This window comes from Gnatocerus cornutus, chromosome 1 (genome assembly GCF_029298725.1).
Source record: "Gnatocerus cornutus isolate USDA-ARS CGAHR chromosome 1, icGnaCorn1.1, whole genome shotgun sequence".
NCBI classification, from domain to species: domain Eukaryota; kingdom Metazoa; phylum Arthropoda; class Insecta; order Coleoptera; family Tenebrionidae; genus Gnatocerus; species Gnatocerus cornutus.
In genome coordinates, this window is record NC_142233.1 from 17,320,482 (window position 1) to 17,344,475 (window position 23,994).

At 42.8% G+C, this 23,994-nt stretch overlaps 6 protein-coding genes across 9 annotated transcripts; 4 read left to right on the forward strand and 2 right to left on the reverse strand.

Annotated features, from left to right (window-relative positions):
- Nucleotides 1–65: 65 nt before the first annotated feature.
- Nucleotides 66–1,939, reverse strand: mrn (general transcription factor IIH subunit 4 marionette). Its single transcript, XM_088048902.1, has 6 exons — nucleotides 1,771–1,939; nucleotides 1,618–1,722; nucleotides 1,437–1,568; nucleotides 741–1,385; nucleotides 450–690; nucleotides 66–398 (listed from the first exon to the last, which is right to left on the reverse strand). Exons 1-6 carry the CDS (start codon nucleotides 1,929–1,931, stop codon nucleotides 255–257), a joined length of 1,428 nt encoding a protein of 475 aa, XP_087905028.1. The 5' UTR covers nucleotides 1,932–1,939; the 3' UTR covers nucleotides 66–254.
- Nucleotides 1,940–2,086: 147 nt separating this feature from the next.
- On the forward strand, nucleotides 2,087–3,952 carry DMAP1 (DNA methyltransferase 1 associated protein 1). Of its 3 annotated transcripts, none has more exons than XM_088048835.1 (6): nucleotides 2,087–2,175; nucleotides 2,245–2,629; nucleotides 2,684–2,902; nucleotides 2,950–3,243; nucleotides 3,328–3,481; nucleotides 3,663–3,952. In XM_088048835.1, the coding sequence occupies exons 2-6, from the start codon at nucleotides 2,261–2,263 to the stop codon at nucleotides 3,923–3,925; spliced, it is 1,299 nt and encodes a 432-aa protein (XP_087904961.1). In that variant the 5' UTR covers nucleotides 2,087–2,175; nucleotides 2,245–2,260; the 3' UTR covers nucleotides 3,926–3,952. The 3 variants fall into 3 exon arrangements, with proteins under 3 accessions (XP_087904961.1, XP_087904953.1, XP_087904971.1); XM_088048827.1 differs by having other exon boundaries at nucleotides 2,257–2,629; XM_088048845.1 differs by having other exon boundaries at nucleotides 2,257–2,629; nucleotides 3,340–3,481.
- A 102-nt stretch (nucleotides 3,953–4,054) lies between these two features.
- ECSIT (evolutionarily conserved signaling intermediate in Toll pathway, mitochondrial) lies at nucleotides 4,055–5,340 on the forward strand. Its single transcript, XM_088048857.1, has one exon. It carries the CDS (start codon nucleotides 4,140–4,142, stop codon nucleotides 5,250–5,252), a length of 1,113 nt encoding a protein of 370 aa, XP_087904983.1. The 5' UTR covers nucleotides 4,055–4,139; the 3' UTR covers nucleotides 5,253–5,340.
- Nucleotides 5,341–5,351: 11 nt separating this feature from the next.
- LOC148180635 (uncharacterized) lies at nucleotides 5,352–6,917 on the reverse strand. Its single transcript, XM_088048867.1, has 4 exons — nucleotides 6,583–6,917; nucleotides 6,194–6,423; nucleotides 6,095–6,142; nucleotides 5,352–6,046 (listed from the first exon to the last, which is right to left on the reverse strand). Exons 1-4 carry the CDS (start codon nucleotides 6,891–6,893, stop codon nucleotides 5,658–5,660), a joined length of 978 nt encoding a protein of 325 aa, XP_087904993.1. The 5' UTR covers nucleotides 6,894–6,917; the 3' UTR covers nucleotides 5,352–5,657.
- Nucleotides 6,918–7,685: 768 nt separating this feature from the next.
- On the forward strand, nucleotides 7,686–9,327 carry sll (adenosine 3'-phospho 5'-phosphosulfate transporter 1). Its single transcript, XM_088048913.1, has 2 exons — nucleotides 7,686–7,822; nucleotides 7,874–9,327. The coding sequence occupies exon 2, from the start codon at nucleotides 7,986–7,988 to the stop codon at nucleotides 9,279–9,281; it is 1,296 nt and encodes a 431-aa protein (XP_087905039.1). The 5' UTR covers nucleotides 7,686–7,822; nucleotides 7,874–7,985; the 3' UTR covers nucleotides 9,282–9,327.
- Nucleotides 9,328–10,363: 1,036 nt separating this feature from the next.
- On the forward strand, nucleotides 10,364–23,962 carry LOC148180637 (pregnancy zone protein-like). 2 transcript variants are annotated; one of them, XM_088036773.1, is made up of 18 exons: nucleotides 11,132–11,287; nucleotides 11,336–11,511; nucleotides 11,561–11,925; nucleotides 12,680–12,916; nucleotides 14,075–14,689; nucleotides 14,745–15,017; nucleotides 15,065–15,436; nucleotides 15,482–15,566; nucleotides 15,938–16,037; nucleotides 16,087–16,309; nucleotides 16,358–16,569; nucleotides 18,867–18,949; nucleotides 19,003–19,121; nucleotides 19,167–19,550; nucleotides 19,597–19,864; nucleotides 21,861–22,018; nucleotides 22,075–22,525; nucleotides 22,573–23,962. In XM_088036773.1, the coding sequence occupies exons 1-18, from the start codon at nucleotides 11,226–11,228 to the stop codon at nucleotides 22,803–22,805; spliced, it is 4,416 nt and encodes a 1,471-aa protein (XP_087892899.1). In that variant the 5' UTR covers nucleotides 11,132–11,225; the 3' UTR covers nucleotides 22,806–23,962. The 2 variants fall into 2 exon arrangements, with proteins under 2 accessions (XP_087892893.1, XP_087892899.1); XM_088036767.1 differs by lacking the exons at nucleotides 21,861–22,018; nucleotides 22,075–22,525; nucleotides 22,573–23,962 and adding an exon at nucleotides 10,364–10,463 and having other exon boundaries at nucleotides 11,152–11,287; nucleotides 19,597–21,816.
- The last annotated feature ends 32 nt before the right edge of the window (nucleotides 23,963–23,994 follow it).

The following is a 23,994-nucleotide window of genomic DNA, read 5'->3' on the forward strand; positions in this document are numbered from 1 at the left end:
TTTTTTATGGGCGCCAATAAAAAAACAAATGCACATTATATATAGTATTTGTAATATATTTTTTTAAAAGTATCTAACAATCGGTGCTCTTCTCCTATGTTGTGGCGCCATCTATCAACCAAAATTGGCATGCACTCATTACAGGTATCTAACTTATCCCTTTTAAATCCTGCCGTCTAAAAACATTCTGAATTTGGTTTAAATGCGATTAAAACAACCACAACGCGTTGGAACTTGTATTTCCACCACAAAACTTAACTCCCCTTGGAGTACCTCTTCCAAAACTTCTTCACATCATCATGAGCAAACTTATTAATAATCAAAGTCCGTTTCTCTTTGTTGCACCAAATCAAATACCCATTCGACTGAGTATATTCCCTGAGTATATTGAAATCGGCCTAAAATCACAATCGTATTGACAATAAAATGGCGGCCACAGTGATACCAACCTGCGACAAGAATTGACTGTACAAAACTCCTTCCGAGTACGACAACCGATTGCGTTCAATTTCCCACAATTTAATCTGGTCAACCACAGTAGGCGGTAGGGGTTGTTTTACCTCCCCCTGTAACATTTGGGGATGCGCGTGCTGTTTTAAGTAGCCTATGATTTGGTCAGCGGTGATTCCCCCTTTCAGAGCTTGTCGGATCGAGTCGCGGGTGACCACACCGACGACCAGGTTGGGAAACCTGAAAAAAATGAAGTTAGGCATGGGTACCAACTGGTGGTACCAACAGACCTGTACATCAGTTCTGTGAAAAGTCCGATTAGTGCGACCTGGAGATTGGAATCAGTGTAGGCGTAGACTCGGTAGTTTGTTTCCACAATGATGTTTCCTTTGACGGCGTCCTCTTCCAGGACCGGACCGTCGCCGCTTTGGGTGCAGGTGATGTTCAACGCTAAACGAGTGGGGTAAAACCTCCCGACTTTCCGTTTTCTTTGGTAGACCAAACCAAACTCCCGCAAGTGTTGGAGGAAGATGAGGAGTCCAGCACTCATTCCTTCAGTGCTGTAATCTTTTCCCAACGTACTAAAAGACAGTTGGAAGAGGAATGTTAAGCACTCGACTAAACTGAGCCCTCGCTGCTCAACCGTGTCCAAGTACTGGAGGATGAAGTGCCAGACTTGAGCCTGCCGGTCGAGGAGTAAGAACTGGAAGCCTTGCCGGGTGATAACGGGGCTGCCATCGTCTTCATCTCGTTTCATTAACCCCGCGTGCAAGAGAATTCTAACGGCGTCGGCGGAGATGCCTTCTTGTTGTTGGGACCCCACCATGTAGTGCAGCACGCACTCCCATCGCTCCAGGGAGTACGCGTCTAAGAAAGAGACGTCTCTGGCTTTACTGTCGACTTCCAGGGCTGAAGACATGCTCCACGGCTTCCCCCTTCAAAAAAACACGTGAAAAGGTGTAGAGTTGGGGAAGAAACTACAGTACCCCCCCAATAGAGCCATCTTTAGGTTCCTTTTAAAGGTTACGGAGAGTATCCACCCCAGGAGCCCCCCGGGAATTGGCGCCTCCTGCCATACAGAGAGCTCGCTCAGGACTTTACTCACATAAATGTGTTCTCTACAAAAATAAAAGTTAGTTTGGAGGTTCGGGTTACAGAAAGGATTACTTTGAGAAGGCTTGGGCCCCCCATGACGCCACCACCGCCTGAGGAACCGGTTGCTCAACGAACAGAATCCGAATTACATACTGTCTTGCCAGTTCAGGGAGTTCTCTGCGAAGGTGAAAATTACCACGAGACACAAGGGGGCTGCCGGTTTACCTGTACACCGCCAGGCAAATCGTTGGGTGGTTGTACAGCTTCTCCAAGACGGCCGCCGGCCTGGTCTTCAGATAATCGTAGAGATTCTTGCATTCTAAATTCGATGACTTGAGCTGATTCGGAATTTGTTGACTGGAATTGCTGTTTTCGCCATCGGCCATTTAGTCGCTCGTGGAAAAACGCAACTAAACGAAAAAACGCAGCACTGCATAAAACTAACCTAAATTGTTGTTTTGAAACAGCGAAACTTTTGACATTTGACAGACAAACGTGTGCGAAGTTGGCCGTACAAATGTCAAACGCTAATTTCTCGTTGTATCGAAGTTTGTGATCAAACAGTACAATTACACCCAACTGACGCCTCTACGTGTTACTTTTTGAGTAATTGGAGCCCCCAAACCGCCGGTGAGTCCGATTTCATTAAACTCAGCACTTTTCCTCGCCTAATAATGTTTGAGGTTATGTTTCACACAGCCCCCTTTTCAGGAGCATGGCGGACGTGCGCGACATCATGGAGTTGGAGCACCCAACTCAAGAAATCACCCGCGAGACGATTCTCGGCTCGGACAAAACGAAAAAGCGGGCGCCCCCGACCACAAAGACACAGAAGCGACCTGAGGGGATGCACCGCGAAGTGTTTGCCCTTCTGTACAATGATAACAAGGACGTGTCGCCGTTGTTTCCGTCCGATACGGGGCACGGATATAAACAGGTCAAAGTGAAATTGGGGATGAGGAAACCTCGGAAGTGGAAGTGGATGCCTTTTACTAATCCTGCGAGGACTGATAAAGCCACGTTTTACCATTGGAGGCGGCCGTCGGATGAGCCGAAGGAGTACCCCTTCGCCAAGTTTAACAAGGTGCGAATATAAATTCGTTGGAGAAACACGAAGAAAATCAAATTTTTGTTGCAGAAAGTGGAGATCTGCACGTACACGGACGCCGAGTACCAACAACACCTCCGAGTGGACGGCTGGACGAAGGAAGAAACCGATCACATGATGGAACTCGCTCAAAGATTCGATCTTCGGTTTATCCTCATCGCCGACAGATACGAAACGGAAAAGTTCCCCAAACGATCAGTCGAAGACATCAAAGACCGCTACTACAAAATCTGCGGCGTCATGAGCAAAGTACGTCCGTAAAACTCGCTTTTTGTACTCATTTTCGTCCGTTTCAGTTAAAAGGAGAGAAAAAGAACTACGCGTACGATGTGGACCACGAAAAACGGAGAAAAGAGCAACTGAAGAAACTCTACGACAGGACTCAAGAACAGATCGACGAAGAGCAGTTTTTGATGAGCGAGCTGAAGAAGATTGAAGCCAGGAAGAAGGAGAGGGAGCGGAAAACTCAGGATTTGCAGAAATTGATCAGTCAAGCGGACAGTCAGACCGAAACCCCGAAGAAATCGGATAAGAAACTCCCGAAGAAGAAACTCGCGAATCCTTCGAGGCCGTCTCGGGTCGACACGACTGTATGTATCTTGCGTTACACAAAAAAATTTGATGTTACAGATTTCTGGTGACTTTTTTTCATATTTAGTAATTTGTTTTAATAGCACATTTTACAGGTGGTTGAGACTGCAGGTATCAAATTTCCCGACTACAAGAACAGCGGGGTTTCCCTGAGGTCGCAGAGGATGAAACTCCCGGCCAACGTGGGGCAGAAGAAGTCCAAAGGAATTGAACAGTTGCTGCAAGAGATGGGGCTAGGTGTGTTGAAATTTAGTTCTTTATTGAAAGTTGGCATCATTGTCTCCCTAGGATTTGACATTTTGTACCCCAAAACCCAACTCACATAACTCCCCGCCATTGCAACAAGAACGAATCACACGATAAAATGTGTGACCTTGAATAGACATTTGCAACCAATTAAATTCGCGTAATTTTTCAGAGTTGAATCCAACACCGACTGAAGAGATTTGTCAGCACTTTAACGAGCTACGCAGCGACATGGTTTTATTGATGGAGATCAAATCGGCGCTGAGTACGTGCGAGTACGAATTGCAGTCGCTTCGGCATCAATATGAAGCTGTGAATCCCGGAAAAACCTTAACGATACCAACGCAATTGTTGTGCAACTTGGAACTGGAGAATAAAATCGGAAGCGGCGAAATTATAGACGTCGTGGGGTCGCCGAGCACGCCGACTTCCTAATTTATTAATAAATTTACATTAAATTAACATGATTTTGCGGCGTAGTGCGTAGAATTTCCCATTGAAAGAAATTGTGCCGTCTATTGAGGTGCTACGCAACAAACCGCTCATGTATGTATTGTTGGTTGCCTAACTCTAGGGAATCTAGGGGGGGAACTTAGAACGTAAGTTGGCAACATTGGCTAAACATGCGTGACCTAACCTAACTGTCAAAATGTTTCTAAATAAAGTCAAGAATTTACTGAAAACAACTGCCGATCACCACCGAACGCTCATCAGAGCCTTTGGTGATGCCGCGAAACCCAAAGAAATTGTGGTCCAGAAGGCCTTCGAGAACATCGAAAACAAGAACAAGAATACTTACCTGGACATGATCCACATCTTCATCAACAGAGACGCAGTGTACCGCCGTGGACACGTGGAGTTCATTTATTCGGCGCTGAAGAACATGGAGAGTTTCCAAGTGCACAAAGACCTGGAAGTGTACAAAGCTCTGATCGACGTCCTCCCCAAAGGCAAGTTTATCCCGACCAACATGTTCCAGGTGGAGTTCATGCATTACCCCAAACAACAGCAGTGTATTATTGACTTATTGGAGCAAATGGAGGATAATGGGGTGATGCCCGACTACGACATGGAGGAGCTCCTCTCGAATATCTTCGGCAATAAAGGATTTCCGTTGCGGAAGTACTGGCGCATGATGTACTGGATGCCGAAGTTCAAGAACGCCTCTCCGTGGCCGCTGCCCAATCCTTTACCCGATGGCACTCTCGAACTGGCGAAGTGCGCCATCCAACGCATCTGCAGCGCCGACGTCCAGTCGCAGCTCACAGTCTACCAAAGCAAAGACATTGAGGACGCCATCGACGATACGTGGATCGTGAGCGCCCAAGCCCCCACGCAAAAAACTCTCTTAAACAAACACGACTTAACAGAGCCTCTGTATGTCGAGGGCCCCTTTAGAGTGTGGCTGAAGAACAACCAAGTCAGTTACTTCACACTGAGGAAGAACGCGAAGGTCGTTGAAACCCGCACAGAAGATCCAGACGATGTCACTAATTTCAACATCCCGTTTTTTAATCTGAAACCCCCGACGAAGCACCTGAGGGTACTACCAAGTGTTCACGAACAAGACGATGGTGTTATTTTGAGTGTGTGCGCCACTGGCACCTCCAGCAAAGACTCGCTTTTGTCGTGGATTCGGCATCTTGAGAAGGACGGGAACGACGTGTTGAGTGAGGCGATGGTCGTGTTCACTCTAAAGAGTGGAGTTCGCGATGTCGCGATTGTGGAGGATCAACAGAAGCGGCAGATCGAGGAGAGTTAATCAAGTTGGTAGTGTAAATTTTTAGTCCAGGCAAAATACACAAAAGTGGGGACGTTCATTTTATTGTTCCAAATAAATTGTCAAAAGTCTCTATGTGCTGCTAAAAAAGTTAGGTTAATTAAAAGTTAAAGTTACTAAAAAAAAAGTTAAGTCGATTTGATTTTACCCAAATAATTATAAAATTGTGGGTAATATCGGTATCTTGATGTAATATGCAAAACTATGGATAGATGGCGCCACCACACCAAAAACAGCCTTATCCGAATTATTCTCCAAGGTTCATGTTTATTTTGCCTGGACTATTTAGACAAAAAGTGCTTTTGTCTAGTCTAAACCATTTAATTATGCAATTATTACACGTACCGCTAACTTCCAAACAAACCTAAAATATTCATGCCTGTGAGATTACTCCCTCTGGGGGTAGTTCATCGGAGTCCCGGGCGACTGATACAGCGGCCTACTCTGCGCCGTGTACAGCGACGCGGGCGCCGACTGCTGATACTGCGTCTGGCTCCTAACAGGATACCCAGCACTGATACTCCCGGTCTTTGACGGGGGCTGAGCCGGACTCAGCGGAATCGAACTCCCGTGAATAACATGATGCGAAGACGGCGCCCTCAGAGTGTAGTGCTCCGGCAACTTCTGCTCGAGGTGGTACGTCTGGGGGCGCGGGGGCTCGTAAACGTTCCGTGCGGATTCTCGCGACGCTATCGAACCAATCGGATAGTACATGGAAATGTCTTGAGGGGACACTGAGTAGAAAGTCGTCGGTTGACTCGGGTACTGCGGGGTTTCTGGAAAAACAACAATGAGAAACGGTGAGAGTGAAGTTAGGTACGTACTGTTCCACAACACTGCTCGCACGAGTTCGTTGCGACGTCCGTCGTCTTCTAAAACAAACAAAATTAGAAACAACTTGGAGGTGAAACTGAGCGACTTACTCTGGGGGGAGTTCTGATAGGATGCAGCCCCCACTTGCGGTTTGTACCCGTAGCCTTGATGGTACGACGAGACAGGGACTGAGGGCTGCGGACTGGGGCTCCGGGGTCTCTTCACCGCAGTCTTGAACGCGTTCTGTTGTTGAGGAACCGCGTTTCTCTGCATGGATGGGGAGATGTAGAGCGGCTGGTGCACCAACCCCGTGGGCAAGGCTTGGATCGCCAAAACATCACTGAAAGTGTTCAAATTCAAATTTCAAACTTTTCGCGCCACAACGACACTTTTGTTTTTCTAAAGTTTGCGGTTTGGCGGCTTATTTGAACTGAGTTTTAGACAATAAAATGAAACCATTTCATTGGTGTTAGATCATCCCTCCTCCCCGTCTACTCACTTATTCTCCTTCTGTCGCCTGCGATTGTCGTCCTCATTCAATACCTTCTTCAGCTGCAAGAACAACTGGTGCTTCTCCTCTTTCAGCTTCTGCAGTTTCGTTTCCAGTTGTGAGATTTGCTCGCGCGTCTCACCCAAAGTCATCACGTCTTGTTGTTCTCGGGCCTCTCGTTCCTTCCGGAGGCGTTCTTCCTCGACCTCGGCTTCGCGTTCTTGTCTCTTGCGGGCGCGTTCGCGGAGGATGTGGGCTTTGAGGACCTTCCACATTTGCTCCGAACGGTCGGATTTGTTGCTGTCCACGGCGGCGGGCATTTTACCCAATTTCAATCACCCAGAAGAATTTGTAATGAACTCGTAGCACGGAAATTTGACAGCGACTGTCAAATGTCAAAAGTCAAAATAGTTGTCACTTGTTTACATTGTTGCCAGGTCAAAATTTTAATGATCCCTAGATTCTAACTAAAAAAATCCCGAGAAAATCCCTAGACGCCTTGAATTTTATTTGGCGGCACTCTAAACCTTATTTTTCCTGCAGAGACTTTTTCCACAATTAGTAAGGTAGCAAATGTCCACCCAAGGTCACAAAAATGTTGAAATTTTCTTTGTGTATTTCATTCCTGTTGCATATGAATTGGATTTTTGAGTGAAAAAAAAAACGTGTAAGTTTTGTCAAAATCAATGTCAAAATTTTGATGCGACTTTTTGATTGGTCGTTTAGGAAAGCGTTTACAGAATGCTGATTTTATAAACGCAATTTCTGCGAAACATCAAACAAAAATTGTCGTATTTGTCAAATTGTAACCAAATGGTAGAAGCATTACTTAGAAATTACTAAAAAACTTGTCATTTGCTTGTGGAAGTATCTATTATATCTAATATTTTCTCAGAATTAATAAATATTTTGTAAAACAGCTTCGAAAATAACAGTTAAAGAATTAAATTTCTAGATTCCCCTAGATTTGTTCGATAATTGAAAAAAAACACCTTTTCCTTTCATTACTTCAAAATTCCCTAAATTCGGGGAAAATCCCTACACGTGACAACACTGCTTGTTTAGGAGACCGTGATTCGTGGAACGAAGGCGTGTATTGTTAGTTGCCTAACAACAGGGGCAATTCAACTGTTAGGATTGGTGGACCTTCGTGTCACTTCTGACGTTTGTGGTTATGTTTTGACATATCAACAATTGACTCGCCAAAACTCTCTTTTTGTAGGCCTCCCCTCGCAACGCCCCCGAAATCGTAAATCCCCCACGACAGCCCCCCATTTCTGTGTAACCAATTCTGTTGTAGCACTCGCCGTAATGTGACACCCTCGCAAAACCGGCAGCCCCCGCACAGCTTTAATTATTGTTTAATTCACCCAAAGAATGACGTGAATCGGCTCTCTACACTTCCGCCAACGATGGGGGAGCGAACTCCGTTTATTATCTGCACGATAATCGTGTCTTCAGCCACGTTCACTTACCTCCTCAGCAGCGTCGTGGCGAAGACAGATTTCGTCAAATCCACGCCGGAGGAGTACAGTTGGATCAGCCACGGCCTCGTCAACGTGCTCAGTTACATGACGATTTTCCTGCCAGGGTACCTGACTTACCGGTACATCCACAGGGTGAATTATTTAGGGGGCGGCGAGGGGTGGTGCCGCCGCGCCGCGCGGTTATGTTTCGGGGAGAACGAATTCCCGGCGAACTTCCACCACGCCCCCTTGACACACCAAAGATCAACGTACGAAGAGTTCGTGTTAATTTCATTCCACTTCGTCGGCTTACAGGTGTCTTATTTAACCTGGGGGGTGTTGCAGGAGAAAGTCATGACGCAACAGTACACCAATGGGGGCACTTCGGCCTCCTTCAAAGACTCGCAGTTTCTGGTGTTTGTCAACCGAGTCCTCGCCTTCTCCATGTCGGGGCTGTACATCCTCTACCGGAAGTACACGCAGCCCCACTGCCCCTTGTACAAATTCACCTTTTGCTCGCTGAGTAACATATTGAGCTCCTGGTGTCAATACGAGGCGCTCAAGTACGTGTCGTTCCCTCACCAGGTCCTGGCGAAGGCCGCCAAGCCCATCCCCGTCATGGTCATGGGGAAGTTGATCTCCCAGACAAAGTACGAGTACTACGAGTACGCCACCTCCGTGGTGTTGTCGGCGGGGATGCTCCTCTTCATGCTGGACGTGGGCAACGACCGCGCCAGCTCATCCGTCACGACAATCTCCGGCATCCTCCTGCTGCTCCTCTACATAACGTTCGACAGCTTCACCTCGAACTGGCAAGGGCGCCTCTTCAAATCCTACACCATCAAACCCATCCAAATGATGTGCTTCGTCAACTTCTTCTCCTTCGTCTTCACTTCGGTGTCGCTGTTACAGCAGGAGGCTTTCTACACCTCTCTGAGCTTCATGTTCCAGCACCCGCGGTTCTTCGTCGATTGCATCGTCCTCTCGGTGTGTTCGGCCAGTGGCCAGTTCTTCATTTTTAGTACGATTTCCAAGTTCGGCCCGTTGGTCTTTGCGATTATCACGACGATCCGACAGGGATTTTCCGTTCTTTTGAGTTGCGTTATTTATAACCATCATATTAGTGCGGCGGGAGTTACAGGGGTCGTCATTGTTTTCCTGAGCGTGTTTCTGAGGATTTACTGCGGACACCGACTCAAGAGGGTGAAGAAGAATGCGAGCGCCAAGAAGATTTTAGTGTGAATTGGGTATACTCGAAACGGAACTGAAATAAACAAGTGTTTTAATATTGTTTGTTTATCCACAATCTATTAATAGAAGCAAAATGATACTTACTCGTATTTCAACGCGTGGAAATATTACCCTCACGTGACTCGAGTCACACGGCCTGATTGGCTGTTACCATGGTAACGTTACGTTGTCATGATTCTGTTCTTTTTTTTATTGACAAATGAAAGCAGGAAAATTGTCGTCTGATCAATTTGGACCTCAGGAGAAAGAATTGGAACTCTAATTTAAGATTCAGGCGTAGGTTCTCGTTTAATTAACATTTATTTGAAGATTGGATGTGAAGTTAGGCACACGCGTGGTTCTTGGCCGAACCTCATAGCTTAGCACTACGCACATTTCTTTGAGAATTTAAATTTGAATTTTCGCGCGGAATCTTACAGGTGGCGAGTAACTGGCACTAGAAATATATTCAGGGGTGCCAACTGATGCTGCGTGCATAGTTTCGTGTGGGTCTGAAGACTCGTTAAAAAGTAAAGTTGACAGCGGCCCCTAGCAATTTTCATCGGTAACAGTTGGCAGCAAGAACATTTGACCTTGACGCACCTGACATGCGTAGAAGCTAATCGTCCCGCGCGAGTTTGCCAAAACTTGTTAAATCTTCTAATCTTTAATTATTGTGTTATAACCTCAAAAACGCTACATTAATTTTTCCCCCATTTTTTCATTTTTTCCCTAAAAAATTGAAAGCCTGATTTACACCCAGGTATTTTCGAGAATTTACACAGGAGAGTAATTTGGTTCTGGGAATCACGCAGTCGGATGAAGGTTGTTACTTGACGATGGCGCCGGATTTGTATGGGATAAGTTAGATACCTGTAATGGTTGCATGTCAATTTTAGTTCATAGATGGCGCTACAAGCAACTGTCAAGTTTTTTATTGAACTATTACAATGAAAAACAAGTTACAATAAAAAACCTGCTAATTTGCACCAACAACACACAAACAAGTGACAATTTGACAAATGTGACAGTTTTTGTTTGACATTCCGCAGGTGAACTACCAATCACAAAGCCGTATTTTAAATTTGGCGCCCCCAGAATATTTGCTGCAGGAAAAATAAGCGCCCTAAAGAATTGAAAGCCGGATTTACACTCAAGAATTTCCGAAAATTTCTACAGGCGAGGGGACTAATGGTAATGAGCTCTACTTTACCTTCTTTAGTTGCTGAACTGCCTTAATATGGTTCTGGGAATCACTGAGTCTATGAAAGCCGTTCCTTTGATAATCTGTTGGTAACAGTGGCTGGTCTAGGGATTTTCACGAATCTAGAAACTTTAAGTACTAGAAGGGGAAAGAGAGTTTTTTTATTTTCTAGACGAATCTAGGGGAATCTGGTGTTTAACTATTACTAAATTTCAAAGGCTTGAATTATAGAAAAAGATTTCCTTCCGTAATCTTGAGTTTTATTGAAAAGACTGCGTTAGTCTATAGGCCATTTTTCCTGTAGGGATTTTTCCGATTTACAAAGGAGCTATTTTAAAAATCAACATGACTTGAAAGGAATAAGTTAGATACCTGTAATGGATACATGTTAATTTTGCTCAATAGATGGCGACACAACTAAATGTCGAGTTTATTAACAATCTGCACTGAAAATAAAAACAACTCAAAAATCGTCCCCTAAAAATAGAAAGCCTGATTTACACGCGAGAATTTTCGAAAATTAACCCTCAAACTTCACTTCTGCTGAAGCGGTTAAAAACGACTTTGTTGCTTTGATCGCGTTGACCCGAAAAATGCCACGGACCCTGATAAATTCTCGTTTCGTTAAAACAGGAAACAAATTGATTTATTGTTTTATTTATTCGATTTTGTGTCAAGGGTCGTCCGAGATAACGAGTGCATCGATACGAGAAACAATTCCTTGCAACTCCTCGCAGTGTAAACCGACCAAAATGCATTTTACACTAATTGCATTGTTATTATCCGCCAATTGCATCCGTGCCGAAAAAACGATGTGAGTAACTCCCACGTGATTTCCCCATGTCACTTGATAAACTTGCAGAGACAACCTGAAAGCCATGTCGGCGTTCTTCTACACGATGCCCAAAACCCTCGTCTCGGACAAAAACGAAACGGTTTGTCTATCAACACACTCTTCGATGTCCTCGCCGACGAGAATCAGCGTCGATTTGAAATTGGGGCAAAATCACTACGTCACCTCGCGGACTATAGACACAGGTACAGGTGAGTTCTTGAGATGCTTGAGCGAATTTCAGAGGTGTTTTAGAGCACTCGTGTTTCGAGCTGCGCGTTCCTTCCCATCATAAAAGTCACCCCCAAAGCGTCCACGTGAAAGTGCACGTGGTGATCAATGGGGTGGCGTACTCTGGCTATAACCAAGACCCGGTTATGATCTATCCGAAGAAGAAGTTCGTTTTTGTGGATACTGACCGCCATGTGTACAAATCCGAGGATTTCGTGCGATTGAGGGTCCTCTCGCTGAAGGAAAACTTGTTGCCGGAGACCCATCAAACGGTGGGGTACCTGCGGATTACTAATCCCCTGGGAGTGAGCGTGGTGGTGTGGAAAAACTTGAGTACGGACCTGGGATTGGTGCACTTAAAGCACCAGTTGTCACGGGATTCAATACCGGTGAGTTGGTAGGACTGTCTAACGGAGCAGTGTTGCCATTGCGAAATTTCAAGAGTCTCTAGATTTTGACTTAAAATCCCTAGACACTTTGGAGAAAACGTTGGTTTTATAGGCGCCAAATTTAAAATGCGGCTTTGTGATTAGTCGCTCAGCGAGTTACACAATGTTGATTTTTTTCAAACTTTCTGCCCAACGTCAAAGAAAAATTTTGTTAAATGTCAAAAAAAATAGTTTTTGTTATTATCAGTGCCTCGATTAAGAGGTATAGTTTATCCGGTGAGAGATTGGGATATTTCGACAGTTGACATATAGGTTGGTAGCAAATTAAGCTACAAAATACACTAAAAACACTAAATTCCTACGCGAAATGGGTTGATAGGGTTGTCAGTAACTGGGGTTATTTTGTTATTTTAAATTTCGCGCGTTTGGTACACTTTTTATCGCGTAGATTTAGTGACTTTTCTGTCATTCAATCTCTCACCGTACAAACTATATTTAATAATATTTTTATGTTTTTCCTCATTAAATTTTGCGATTATTAATAAACTTGACACTTCGTTGTGGCGCCATCTATAAATCAAAATTGACATGTATCTATGACTGATCTGACCTGACCTGACCTAACTTAAACACCAGATTCCCCTAAATTCATCTAGAACTTGAAAAAAACCCTTATCCTCTCCTATAAAAGTCCCTAGACTCAGGGAAAATCCCTAGCCCTGCCAACACTGTTACCAACACTCAACTCTTTCAGGGTAAATGGAAAATCGAAGCCGACGGCGAAACTAAGAAAACCTTCGAAGTGAACAAATACGTGCTGCCACGTTTCAAGGTCGTGGTGTCGCACCCCAAGACGATTTACTTCAAAAGTTCCTTCGTGGCTATAAAAGTCTGCGCGAAGTATTCCTACGGCGCCATTGTCAAAGGAACGGCCTTCATACGACTCAGTGATTCCCAGAACCAGATTAAGACAGTCCAGGAACTAAAGAAGGTAAAGTAGAACTCATTCTTATCAGTCCATTCTCCTGTGAAAATTGTCGAAAATTCTTGGGTGTAAATCCGGCTTTCAATTATTTAGGGAGCTCATTTTTCCTGCAGAAAATCTTCTGTGGGCGCCAAATTTAAAATGGGGCTCTGTGATTGGTGTTCACCTGCGGAATGTCAAACAAGAACTGTCAGATTTGTCAAATTGTCACTTGCTTGTGTGTTGTTAGTGCAAATTAGCAGGTATTTCATTGTAACTTGTTTTTTATTGTAATATTTTACTAAAAAACTTGACAGTTGCTTGTGGCGCCATCTATGAAGCGACATTGTCATGTATCCATTACAGGTTTCTAACTTATCCCACATAAATCCGCCGCCTTTGTCAAAGTAACGGCCTTCATCCAACTGCGTGATTCCCAGAACCACATTACTCTCCTGTGTAAATTTTCGAAAATTCTTGGGTGTAAATCCGGCTTTCAATTCTTTAGAGAAAAAAATGAAAAAATAGGGGAAAATTGAATGTAGCGTTTTTGAGGTTATAACTCCACAATAATTAAAGATTGAAGATTTAACAAGTTTTGCCACACTTGCGATGGACGATTAGCTTCTACGCATGTCAGGTCAGGTCAGGTCAGGTGCGTCAAGGTCAAATGCTCTTGTTGCCAACTGTCATCGATAAAAATTGCTAGGGGCTGTTCTTAACTTTACTTTTCGATGAGCAGCATCAGTTGGCACTCCTGAATCCATTTCTAGTGTCAGTTCCTCGTCGTCTGTAAGATTCTGCGCGAAAATTCAAATTGAAATCCTCAAAAAAATGTGCGTAGTGCTAAGCTACGACGAACGGCCAAGAACCACGCGCGTGCCTAACTTCACACCCAATGTTCAAATACATATTAATTAAACGAGAACCGACGCCTGAATCTTCAATTAGAGTTCAAATTCTTTCTCCTGAGGTCCAAATTGATAAAACGTTGTCAAACTGTCACTTGTTTCATTGTAATTTATTTTTCATCGTAATATTTTACTAAAAACTTGACAGTTGCGGGTGGCGCCATCTATGAACCAAAATTGACATGTATCCATTACAGGTTTCTAACTTATCCCATACAAATCCTTCTAATTTTAAACATTGCTCGTATGTAAATCAGTACAATTTCGTTTGTAGATGTCCGACGGCTGCGCCGACTTCACTTTTTCCCGCCACGAGCTCTCGCTGGACACCCTCCGCCACGTGGAGGACCACAGAGTGGCCATGGTCATCACCGCCACTGTTACCGAAGAAGGCACCGACAAAATCGAGCTAACAACTGCCAAAAGTGTGATTCTCTTTCAACCTTACTCGGTGAAGTTTGCCAAACATGACACTTTTCTCCCTGGTTTGCCCTACCACGGGACGCTGCTTCTAACCAACGTGAATATAGACCTCGCCGGGGAAGTCATCGAGATTTGTTACAACCTCGCGATTAACAAGAGTTGGAACTACTTGGACAACGAGCACTGTTCGAACTACACGGTGGATAATAAGAGAGGGGTCCACTTCCACGTCTTGCCGTTGAAGAGTAACGTTATACACTTCCAGTTGCATGCACGGTCGCTTAATCAGAGCGATGTTGGCGACAGTTTGTTGGTTGTGCGGATTTATTCGCCCAGTTTGAGTTATATAGACTTGGAGGAAATTCCTTCAGGGGAAAAGTCGCTGTGTCGGTCAGCGCAGCAGTTCTCCGTGCAGTACTCCAGCAGCCTCATGAAACAAGGAGAAAATGTCACGTTTTTCTACATGGTAACCAGAAAAAGTGAGTTGGTACCCCTGTTTTTTTTGACAATGTGTTTTACAGATTAAGAGTCGCAACCAGATTGTGAAAATGCGCAAGATTATCCACACCGTGAAGAAGTCCCATGTTAACTACACGAGGGAATTCCCCGACATCGTCGGAACGAACCACAAACACACAAAACTAGATTCTTCTTTTGACACTTTCATTCTTAAATTTCGTCTTGAGGGCAAGATATTCTCAAACTATCAATTATTGGTGTACTACGGCACTAATAGAGGCGAAATTGTCTCCGCGGTCAAAGAAGTGAAAGTTGGAACCTGCCTTACCAACGAGGTACCAACTTCACAAAAAAAAACCATCAACTTTTTACTGCGTTGTAGATAAAAGCCAATTGGTCCCACAAACAGATCGTCCCCGGAGGAACCGCCTCCTTACTCCTGGAGACGAAATCCGACTCCCTTTGCTCCATCTCGGCGGTGGATAAGGCAACGACTTTCATCAATGGAGTCAACACGATGACTCTCAAGGCCTTTCTGGCACCGCTTCTGGAGGAACGAGAGACCGTTCAGTCCAGACGCAAACCGTGCGTCGTCGCGACGAAGCGGAATAAAAACGGTAAGACGTTTCGAGCGGAACATCGCCATCATCAGAGTTCAGTTGCAGCAGCGCTTGAGAAAGACGGGGAGGCGAGGCGGAGACGGAGGTACATTTACTCGTTTTCGGAGGATTACGACGCGTACGACATGTTTAATGTGAGTCAGGCTTGCCAACTGCTTAAAGTTTAATGGGTGTTTCAGAAAATTGGCGTTGTGACCATCACGAATTTCAAGGTTGTTACGAAGCCGTGCTATATTGGGCCTCCGCCGGCGGAAAACAATCCAGGTAAAGGAGGCTTAGTGCCCGATCAGGTGAAATTTTTGGGTGTAAATCAGGCTTTCACTTTAGGGTAAAAATTGAATGTAGCGATTTTTGAGGTTAGCACGTTGTCAAAGTTGAGTGTATTAATAAATAACTAATTAAACATTTGTTGTAACAGGAAGTTTCAAATAGAGATTTAACAAGTTTTGGGAATGTTGTGTAAGACGATTAGGTTCTACGCAGTCAGTTGCGTCAAGGTCAAACGCTTTAGCTGACTTGTCACTTTTGATTAATAGATGGCGCCACCTCTAAAAGTTTACTCGACCAATCAAAGAGCGGCATTTTAAACTTGGCGCCTTCAAATTATCACTTTTATCGACTTCCCTGTTTCGTAGAGTTTCTAACCGACCAATACGACATCCAATCGGAGAATTCCGCCACCCCGATCCGATCGTTTTTCCCCGAAACGTGGCTCTGGGAGTTGTTCCCCGTCCGGTAAGTCCGCAGTGCTGCCAACATACACCCACTCAGCCTCCAATTTCAGAAACGCCGCTGTCATCCACCGCAACGTCCCTCATTCAATAACGACGTGGACCACCAGCGTTGTGTGTCTATCACCGACCGACGGTCTGGGTGTTAGTTACCCCTCGGAAATCACAACTTTCCAGCCGTTCTTCGTCCAAGTCCTCACCCCGTTTTCGGTCAAGAGAAAAGAAACTTTATACTTGCACGTGATTGTGTTCAACTACCTCACTTATAACATCCCGGTTGGTATACAGGGTGGTCCCAAAAAGATCACTTTCGTTGCTTTGCAGATTCGAGTGAGTTTGGATGTTTCGCACGGGCTGAGCTTCCTGGATCCTTCGCAAAAGAAGAGCGTCTCTTATTGCGTTTTGAGCAACAACACAGTGACGCACGTCTTTGAGCTGAGGGCCGTAAAAGTGGAGAAAGTGAACGTGACTGTGGTCGCAGAGTTGGACTCGTCGTACCCTGGAGAGTGCGGGCCTGATATTTTAATAAACAAAAGGTGCAAATGGTGGAGGCGCCGGGAAAATTCAATTAACTGGACTAGACCTTTTAAACCCTTTAACTGTTGTAAATTTTTTCCAGAAAATGCAAATGGTAAGAATTTGAAATTTTGGGGGCAAAAGTAAGCGGATAAGACGAATCGAAAAAATAGATTCGCATTTACGTGACACTTCCCGTTATGAACTTGCTTATTTAAATGGAACAGCCTATATTTTATTGCATTTTTGAATTCTATATGAAAATTGAAGATCATTTTCTATATATCGTGTTATAGCTAAATTGTATCATTTCTGAAATATCTCGATTTTTCAAAAAAAAAATTATATTTGCATTACAAAAAAAATATTTCCAAAAACAATTTTTGAGAATTTTCTATTCTATTTCTTATTCTATTTCTTATTCTCAAAAATGACCTACACTTGACTTCCCCTGATTTCCTTGTGATTTCGTTTAACTTCCCCCTAATTTGCTTGTTATTTCGTAAAACTTCCCCTGAATTCCTTGTGATTTTGTACAACCTATACTTATTTCCTTGTAATTTCGTCTAGTTTTCGTCCAATTTCCCCTTATTTCCTAGTGATTTCGTCTAACTTCCCCCTTATTTCCTTGTTATTTCGTCAAACTTCCCCCTAATTTGCCTGTTATTTCGTAAAACTTCCCCTGAATTCCTTGTGATTTTGTACAACCTCTACTTATTTCCTTGTAATTTCGTCTAGTTTTCGTCCAATTTCCCCTTATTTCCTAGTGATTTCGTCTAACTTCCCCCTTATTTCCTTGTTATTTCGTCAAACTTCCCCTGAATTCTTTGTGATTTCGTACAGCCTCTACTTATTTCCTTGTAATTTCGTCTAAATTCCCCTGATTTCTTTGTACAGTTCGTACAGTGAGAGTTTGAATAACAGAAAAGTCACTAAATCTACGCAATAAATACGCGCGAAATTTAAAATAAAAAAGTAACCTCAGTTACTGACAACCCTGTCAACTCATTTCGCGTAGGAATTTAGTGTTTTTAGTGTATTTTGTAGCATAATTTGCTGCCAACCTATATGTCAACTGTCGAAATATCCCAATCTCTCGCCGGATATACAATATTTTCATCCAATTTCCCCTTATTTCCTTGTAATTTCGTCTAAATTCCTCTGATTTCTTTGTGTTTTCATCCAACTTCCCCTTATTTGCTTGTAATTTCGTCTAAATTCCATTGATTTCTTTGTGTTTTCGTCCAACTTCCCCTTATTTCATGTGATTTCGTCCAACTTACCCCTTATTTCCTTGTTATTTCGTTAAACTTCCCCTGAATTCCTTGTGATTTCGTCTAACCTCCACTTATCTTTTTGTAATTTCGTCTAAATTCCTCTGAATTTCTTGTGTTTTCGTCCAACTTCCCCTTATTTCCTTGTAATTTCATCTAAATTCTCCTGATTTTCTTTTGTTTTCGTCTAAATTCCTCTGATTTCTTTGTGTTTTCATCCAACTTCCCCTTATTTGCTTGTAATTTCGTCTAAATTCCATTGATTTCTTTGTGTTTTCGTCCAACTTCCCCTTATTTCATGTGATTTCGTCCAACTTACCCCTTATTTCCTTGTTATTTCGTTAAACTTCCCCTGAATTCCTTGTGATTTCGTCTAACCTCCACTTATCTTTTTGTAATTTCGTCTAAATTCCTATGATTTCTTTGTGTTTTCGTCCAACTTCCCCTTATTTGCTTGATTTCCTATTGATCCCCCCTAATGTCGTAACGATTTCCTCTGATTTTCTGTTGATTTCCCTGATTTCCTAACGACTGCCTCTGATTTCCCAAGCCTGATACACTGATTTCCCAGGTAGGTTAACCCTCGTTTCTATTAGACCACCAAATTTGTTTATAAAAAATCCACATAAAATAGAATTGTCACCATTCCAAAGCATGGTTACAAAAATTGGAAACAAAAAAGTAAAAACACTTCTTTTTTGCCTATTTTTTAGTAGGAAAGAGGTGTCTAATACATAAAGTTAATGCAAAATTTCATTGTAGGTTTGTTTACGTGGCGATTTTGAAATAGATTAGAATCTGAAAATGCAATAATATAAGGGGTGTTCCATTTTAAATAAGCAAGTTGACTACTACTTCCGGCATAACCGGGAGTGTCACAAATATGTAAATATTATCATTCGATTTGTCTTTTTCGCTTATTTTTGTCCCCAAAATTTCAAATTCTCATCTTTAGTAGTTTATGAGAAAAATGTCAAAACGTATATATAACAGTTAAAGGGTTAATTATTGTGACCACCCTGTATAAAACTGCCATTTTCCAGAGACGTAGTATTCAAAACCTTCCTCGTCGAACCGGAAGGCTACTCAATCCAAAGCACCAAATCCGCCCTACTGTGCGGCCCAGGTAATCAATAACTCCAAACCAAAACGCCCCCATGAAAAGTCCCATCGTTTCAGACTCCCATCACTCGCTCAACAATATAACGTGGAGGCTGAAAACCCCCAAGAACGTCGTACCGGACACGTTGAAAACGGAGCTCCTCTTCAGTGGAGACATCGTCGGACAAGCCGTCACGGTAAAAATGCGCTCACGAATTCTTCCTCCTCAAGAAGTGTTGTAGAACCTCGACAAGTTAATAGCGATGCCCACAGGCTGCGGGGAGCAAATAATGGCGACTCTCGCCCCAAATCTCCACATTTTGAAGTACCTAAACGCGACGAAGAGTCTCTCCAACGTCCTCAAGCACAAGATTGTTAGAAACCTGAAGATCGGCTACCAAAGAATCCTGAATTACGCCCACAAAGACGGTTCTTTTTCGGCGTTCGGATACCACGACCCCTCAGGTTCTATGTTTTTAACAGCGTTCGTTGTTCGCGTGTTGGAGGAAGCCAAACTGCACATTTATGTGGACCAAAGAGTGTTGGATCGCGCGGTGGCGTGGATCGTGAGCCACCAGTTGGAAAACGGGTGCTTCAACACGATGCTGCACGTCTTCCAAGACATGGTAAGGCTTCAGAGACTCCCATCAAACCCCTAACTGTGCTCTTCAGGGAGGGACTTCGTTCGAGAACAGCACGGCGGGGTTGACTTCGTACGTGATGATCAGCCTCTTGCGCGGGAGTGTTAAAGTCCCAGAGGCTGTCCAAACCAACGCCAAGTATTGCATTCGGAGTTACAACCAGCTGGACAAATACACGTTGGCCATCAGTGCGTACGCGTTGCTGCAGCTGAATTGGTCCAGTGAGGCCAACAGGATGTTGAAGAAGCTGCTGGAGATTTCCGCGCAGAAAGACAACATGTTGTGGTGGTCGAAACAAGGTAAGACACGCGGGGAAGTTGAGGTAAAAAATTGTTTCTATTTGCTTGTTATTTCGTTAAAATTCCCCTGATTTTCTTGTGTTTTCGTCCAACTTCCCCTTATTTCCTGTGATTTCATCCAACTTCTCCCTTTTTTACTTGTTATTTCGTTAAAATTCCCCTGAATTCCGTGTGATTTCGTCCAACTTCCCACTTATTTGCATTAAAGTTTCCCTGAATTCCTTGTGATTTCGTCCAACTTCCCCTGGATTCCTCGCGATTTTGTCCAATTTCCCCTCATTTGCTTGTTATTTCGTAAAACTTCCCCTGAATTCCTTGTGATTTCGTCCAAATTCTATAATTTCGCCTAAATTCTCCTGTTTTTCTTGTGTTTTCGTCCAACTTCCTCTTATTTCCTGTGATTTCATCCAACTTCCCCCCTTTTTGCTTGTTATTTCGTAAAATTTCCCCTGAATTCCTTGTGATTTTATCCAACTTTCCCCTTTTTTGCTTGTTATTTCGTTAAAATTCCCCTGAATTCCTTGTGATTTCGTCCAACTTCCCCTGAATTCCTTGCGATTTTGTCCAATTTCCCCTCATTTGCTTGTTATTTCGTAAAACTTCCCCTGAATTCCTTGTGATTTCGTCCAAATTCTATAATTTCGTCTAAATTCCCCTGATTTTCTTGTGTTTTCGTCCAACTTCCCCTTATTTCCTGTGATTTCGTCCAACTTCCCCCTTTTTTGCTTGTTATTTTGTTAAAATTCCCCTGAATTCCTTGTGATTTCGTCCAACTTCCCTTGAATTCCTTGCGATTTTGTCCAATTTCCCCTCATTTGCTTGTTATTTCGTAAAACTTCCCCTGAATTCCTTGTGATTTCGTCCAAATTCTATAATTTCGTCTAAATTCCCCTGATTTTCTTGTGTTTTCGTCCAACTTCCCCTTATTTCCTGTGATTTCATCCAACTTCCCCCTTTTTTGCTTGTTATTTGCGTATTTGCTTGTTATTTCGTTAAAGTTTCCCTGAATTCCTTGTGATTTCGTCCAACTTCCCCTGAATTCCCTGTGATTTTGTCCAACTTCCCCTCATTTGCTTGTTATTTCGTAAAACTTCCTCTGAATTCCTTGTGATTTCGTCCAAATTCTATAATTTCGTCTAAATTCCCCTGATTTTCTTGTGTTTTCGTCCAACTTCCCCTTATTTCCTGTGATTTCGTCCAACTTCCCCCTTATTTGCTTGTTATTTCGTTAAAGTTTCCCTGAATTCCTCGCGATTTTGTCCAAATTTCGTCTAACTTTCTCTAATTTTCTTGTTATTTCGTAAAACTTCCCCTGAATTCCTTGTGATTTCGTACAACCTCTACTTATTTCCTTGTAATTTTGTCTAAATTTTCCTGATTTCCTTGTGTTTTCGTCCAACTTCCCCTTATTTCCTTGTTATCTCGTAAAACTTTCCCTGAATTCCTTGTGTTTTCGTCCAAACTCTACTTATTTCCCTGTAATTTAGTCTAGTTTTCGTCCAATTTTCCCTTGTTTCCTTGTGATTTCGTTCAATTTCCCATTATTTCCTAGTGATTTCGTCCAACTTCCCCCTTATTTGTTTGTTATTGCGTAAAACTTCCCCTAATTTCCTTGTGATTTCGTGCAACCTCTAATTATTTCCTTGTAATTTCGTCTAAATTTTCCTGATTTCCTTGTATTTTCGTCCAACTTCCCCTTATTTTCTTGTTATTTCGTTAAACTTCCCCTGAATTCCTTGTGATTTCGTACAATCTCTACTTATTTCCTTGTAATTTCGTCTAGTTTTCGTCCAATTTCCCCTTATTTCCTTGTGATTTCGTTCAACTTCCCCCTTATTTGCTTGTCATTTCGTTAAAATTCCCCTGAATTCCTTGTGAGGCCAACAGGATGTTGAAGAAGCTGCTGGAGATTTCCGCGCAGAAAGACAACATGTTGTGGTGGTCGAAACAAGGTAAGACACGCGGGGAAGTTGGGGTAAAAAATTGTTTCTTGTAGAAGAAAATGAGTCGACGGCGAGTGACATCGAGACCACCAGCTACGTTCTCTTGGCGCTCCTCCACCAGAAGAATCAGGATAACTTGGCGAAGGCTCACTCAATCGTGCGGTGGTTGACGGCGCAGCAAGGAGCCCACGGAGGCTTCAAGTCGACGCAGGTAACCCACTTAACTTAAGTAAAGACGAGTTTAATCACTCACAATTCCACCAATAGGACACTGTGGTGGCCCTCAGCGCCCTCACAAAATACGCGTCCATGGTAAACCACGACTTGGAGAACCTCCACGTGCGCGTCAACACCGACCAAAGAAAGTACAAGTTCACCCTAAACAAACAAGACCGTTTGAAGTCCCGCAGGAACGCCCTACCGAAAGACGACACCAACATCGCCATCCAATTGGAAGGAACAGGCTGCGTCCTCGCCCAAATCACCCAGTCGTACTTCATCGAGTCCGTCACCACCACCGATGCTTTTAAGCTAAACACGGAAGTCCTGCCACTCTCAAAACTCGACGAGTGCTCCATCGTCGCTTTATCCTCCTGTTTTTCCTACACCGGCCCTGACTTGCTGTCAAACATGGCGATTCTAGAAGTAAATTTACCTTCAGGCTACGAAGCGGACAGGACGTCGTTGTACAAACTCATCGACGAGGGAACGACCACGAGTAAGCGGATGAAAGTGTGTCGTAGCTTGGTTCATCTGTGTTTTCAGAAGTCAAGATGTTCGAGGAGATCCAACAGAAGATTGTGCTCTATCTGACGAAGCTAACTTCACAGCCGATTTGTATAAACTTTGTTATTACAGAGAACGTGATTGTTCACTCGAAATCGAACTATACGATCAAGCTGTATGATTACTACAAGCCGGAATATCATATTTATCAGTTTTATAGAATGAACGAGACGTGTAGGGGGAAGAATTCGACTATTGCGCCGATTTCGTAAAAATGTATATTAAAATCGTGTGATCGATCACCTTTCAAAAATCATCCTCAGTTGGCTTTGAAAAATTGCAAGTAATGTCTTTGTTTCTGTCACGTAATTTGGTGTTGTCAAACTAAGTTACGACACGAAATTGTTTCCTAAGCCAACTACGTATGGAAATTAAATGGATCACGCGCAAAAAGCGACTTTAATCCTTTAACTGTTATAAACGTTTTAACATTTTTCTTATAAACTACAAAAGATGTGAATTTGAAATTTTGGGAACAAAAATAAACGAATAAGACAAGTTCAATGACAATATTCACGTATTCGTGACACTTCCGGTTATGCCGGAAGTAGTAGTCAACTTGCTTATTTAAAATGGAACACCCCATATATTATTGCACTTTCAAATTCTACAAGATGTTTTAGGTTTCAATTCATCAAAAAATGTGGCACAATTACTAATTATCCAAATCCAGTTTTTTGCTCGTTTTGGCATCGCACTTTATTATTAATGATTTAGACTCAATATAATTCCCACCGAAGACTTGTTACATATTTCTCATTTTTAGTTAAAAAAGCAACGTTCGAAATTATAGAAAAAACTTTGATATCAACTTAACGGGCAGTTCAGAAATTGAATAATATACAGAGCGTTGCATTTAAAAATATTCACAATCACGAATAAAACTCACAACTTTCTACTATTGTATTTGTACAAGGTGTTTATAAATGTTTCTAGCATCAAGGGCGGCTATGAAATGTCAAAGAAATTTGCCGTTCATTATAAATGTGGGTTTAGATATTTCAACTGACATTTATAATTGACCTCATTCATAGAGCAATGTAAGTTTTGAGAAGAAAACTGTTATAGTTGTGGTTTAAAACCTGAAAATCAAAAATTTCGACACAAAACCGTAACTGAAACGTCGTTGACGTAAGTAACATTATAAATAATTTTCAAGGTAGTTATATTCACTATGAAAACAAAGCGGCAACGTAGTGCACGACCGGAATTCCAGAGCCAGTTATGATGCTAGAAACATTTATAAACATCTTGTTTAGAAAGACGTCGTTGACTAGATTTTTATTAATTTTTACGACTAATTTTCAATTACTTGTTCAGTAAAATACAATTAAACCTTTGAGATAAATAAATGAGAAGAATATTTTAATTTTAAGATCCTATTATTGGATATCCCATATT

Coding starts and splice junctions, on each gene's coding strand:
- LOC148180635 (XM_088048867.1), bottom strand. CDS start 6,893: ATGCCCGCCGCCGTGGACAGCAACAAATCCGACCGTTCGGAGCAAATG. Junction 6,424..6,582: donor AGGCGACAGAAGGAGAATAA/GTGAGTAGACGG, acceptor GAACACTTTCAG/TGATGTTTTGGCGATCCAAG. Junction 6,047..6,094: donor GCGAGCAGTGTTGTGGAACA/GTACGTACCTAA, acceptor TTGTTTTTCCAG/AAACCCCGCAGTACCCGAGT.
- sll (XM_088048913.1), top strand. CDS start 7,986: ATGGGGGAGCGAACTCCGTTTATTATCTGCACGATAATCGTGTCTTCA.
- LOC148180637 (XM_088036773.1), top strand. CDS start 11,226: ATGCATTTTACACTAATTGCATTGTTATTATCCGCCAATTGCATCCGT. Junction 11,926..12,679: donor TGTCACGGGATTCAATACCG/GTGAGTTGGTAG, acceptor CAACTCTTTCAG/GGTAAATGGAAAATCGAAGC. Junction 22,019..22,074: donor GAGGCTTCAAGTCGACGCAG/GTAACCCACTTA, acceptor TTCCACCAATAG/GACACTGTGGTGGCCCTCAG.
- DMAP1 (XM_088048835.1), top strand. CDS start 2,261: ATGGCGGACGTGCGCGACATCATGGAGTTGGAGCACCCAACTCAAGAA. Junction 2,630..2,683: donor CCTTCGCCAAGTTTAACAAG/GTGCGAATATAA, acceptor TTTTTGTTGCAG/AAAGTGGAGATCTGCACGTA. Junction 2,903..2,949: donor TCTGCGGCGTCATGAGCAAA/GTACGTCCGTAA, acceptor CGTCCGTTTCAG/TTAAAAGGAGAGAAAAAGAA.
- ECSIT (XM_088048857.1), top strand. CDS start 4,140: ATGTTTCTAAATAAAGTCAAGAATTTACTGAAAACAACTGCCGATCAC.
- mrn (XM_088048902.1), bottom strand. CDS start 1,931: ATGGCCGATGGCGAAAACAGCAATTCCAGTCAACAAATTCCGAATCAG. Junction 1,569..1,617: donor GGGGCCCAAGCCTTCTCAAA/GTAATCCTTTCT, acceptor TTATTTTTGTAG/AGAACACATTTATGTGAGTA. Junction 691..740: donor TTCACAGAACTGATGTACAG/GTCTGTTGGTAC, acceptor CATTTTTTTCAG/GTTTCCCAACCTGGTCGTCG.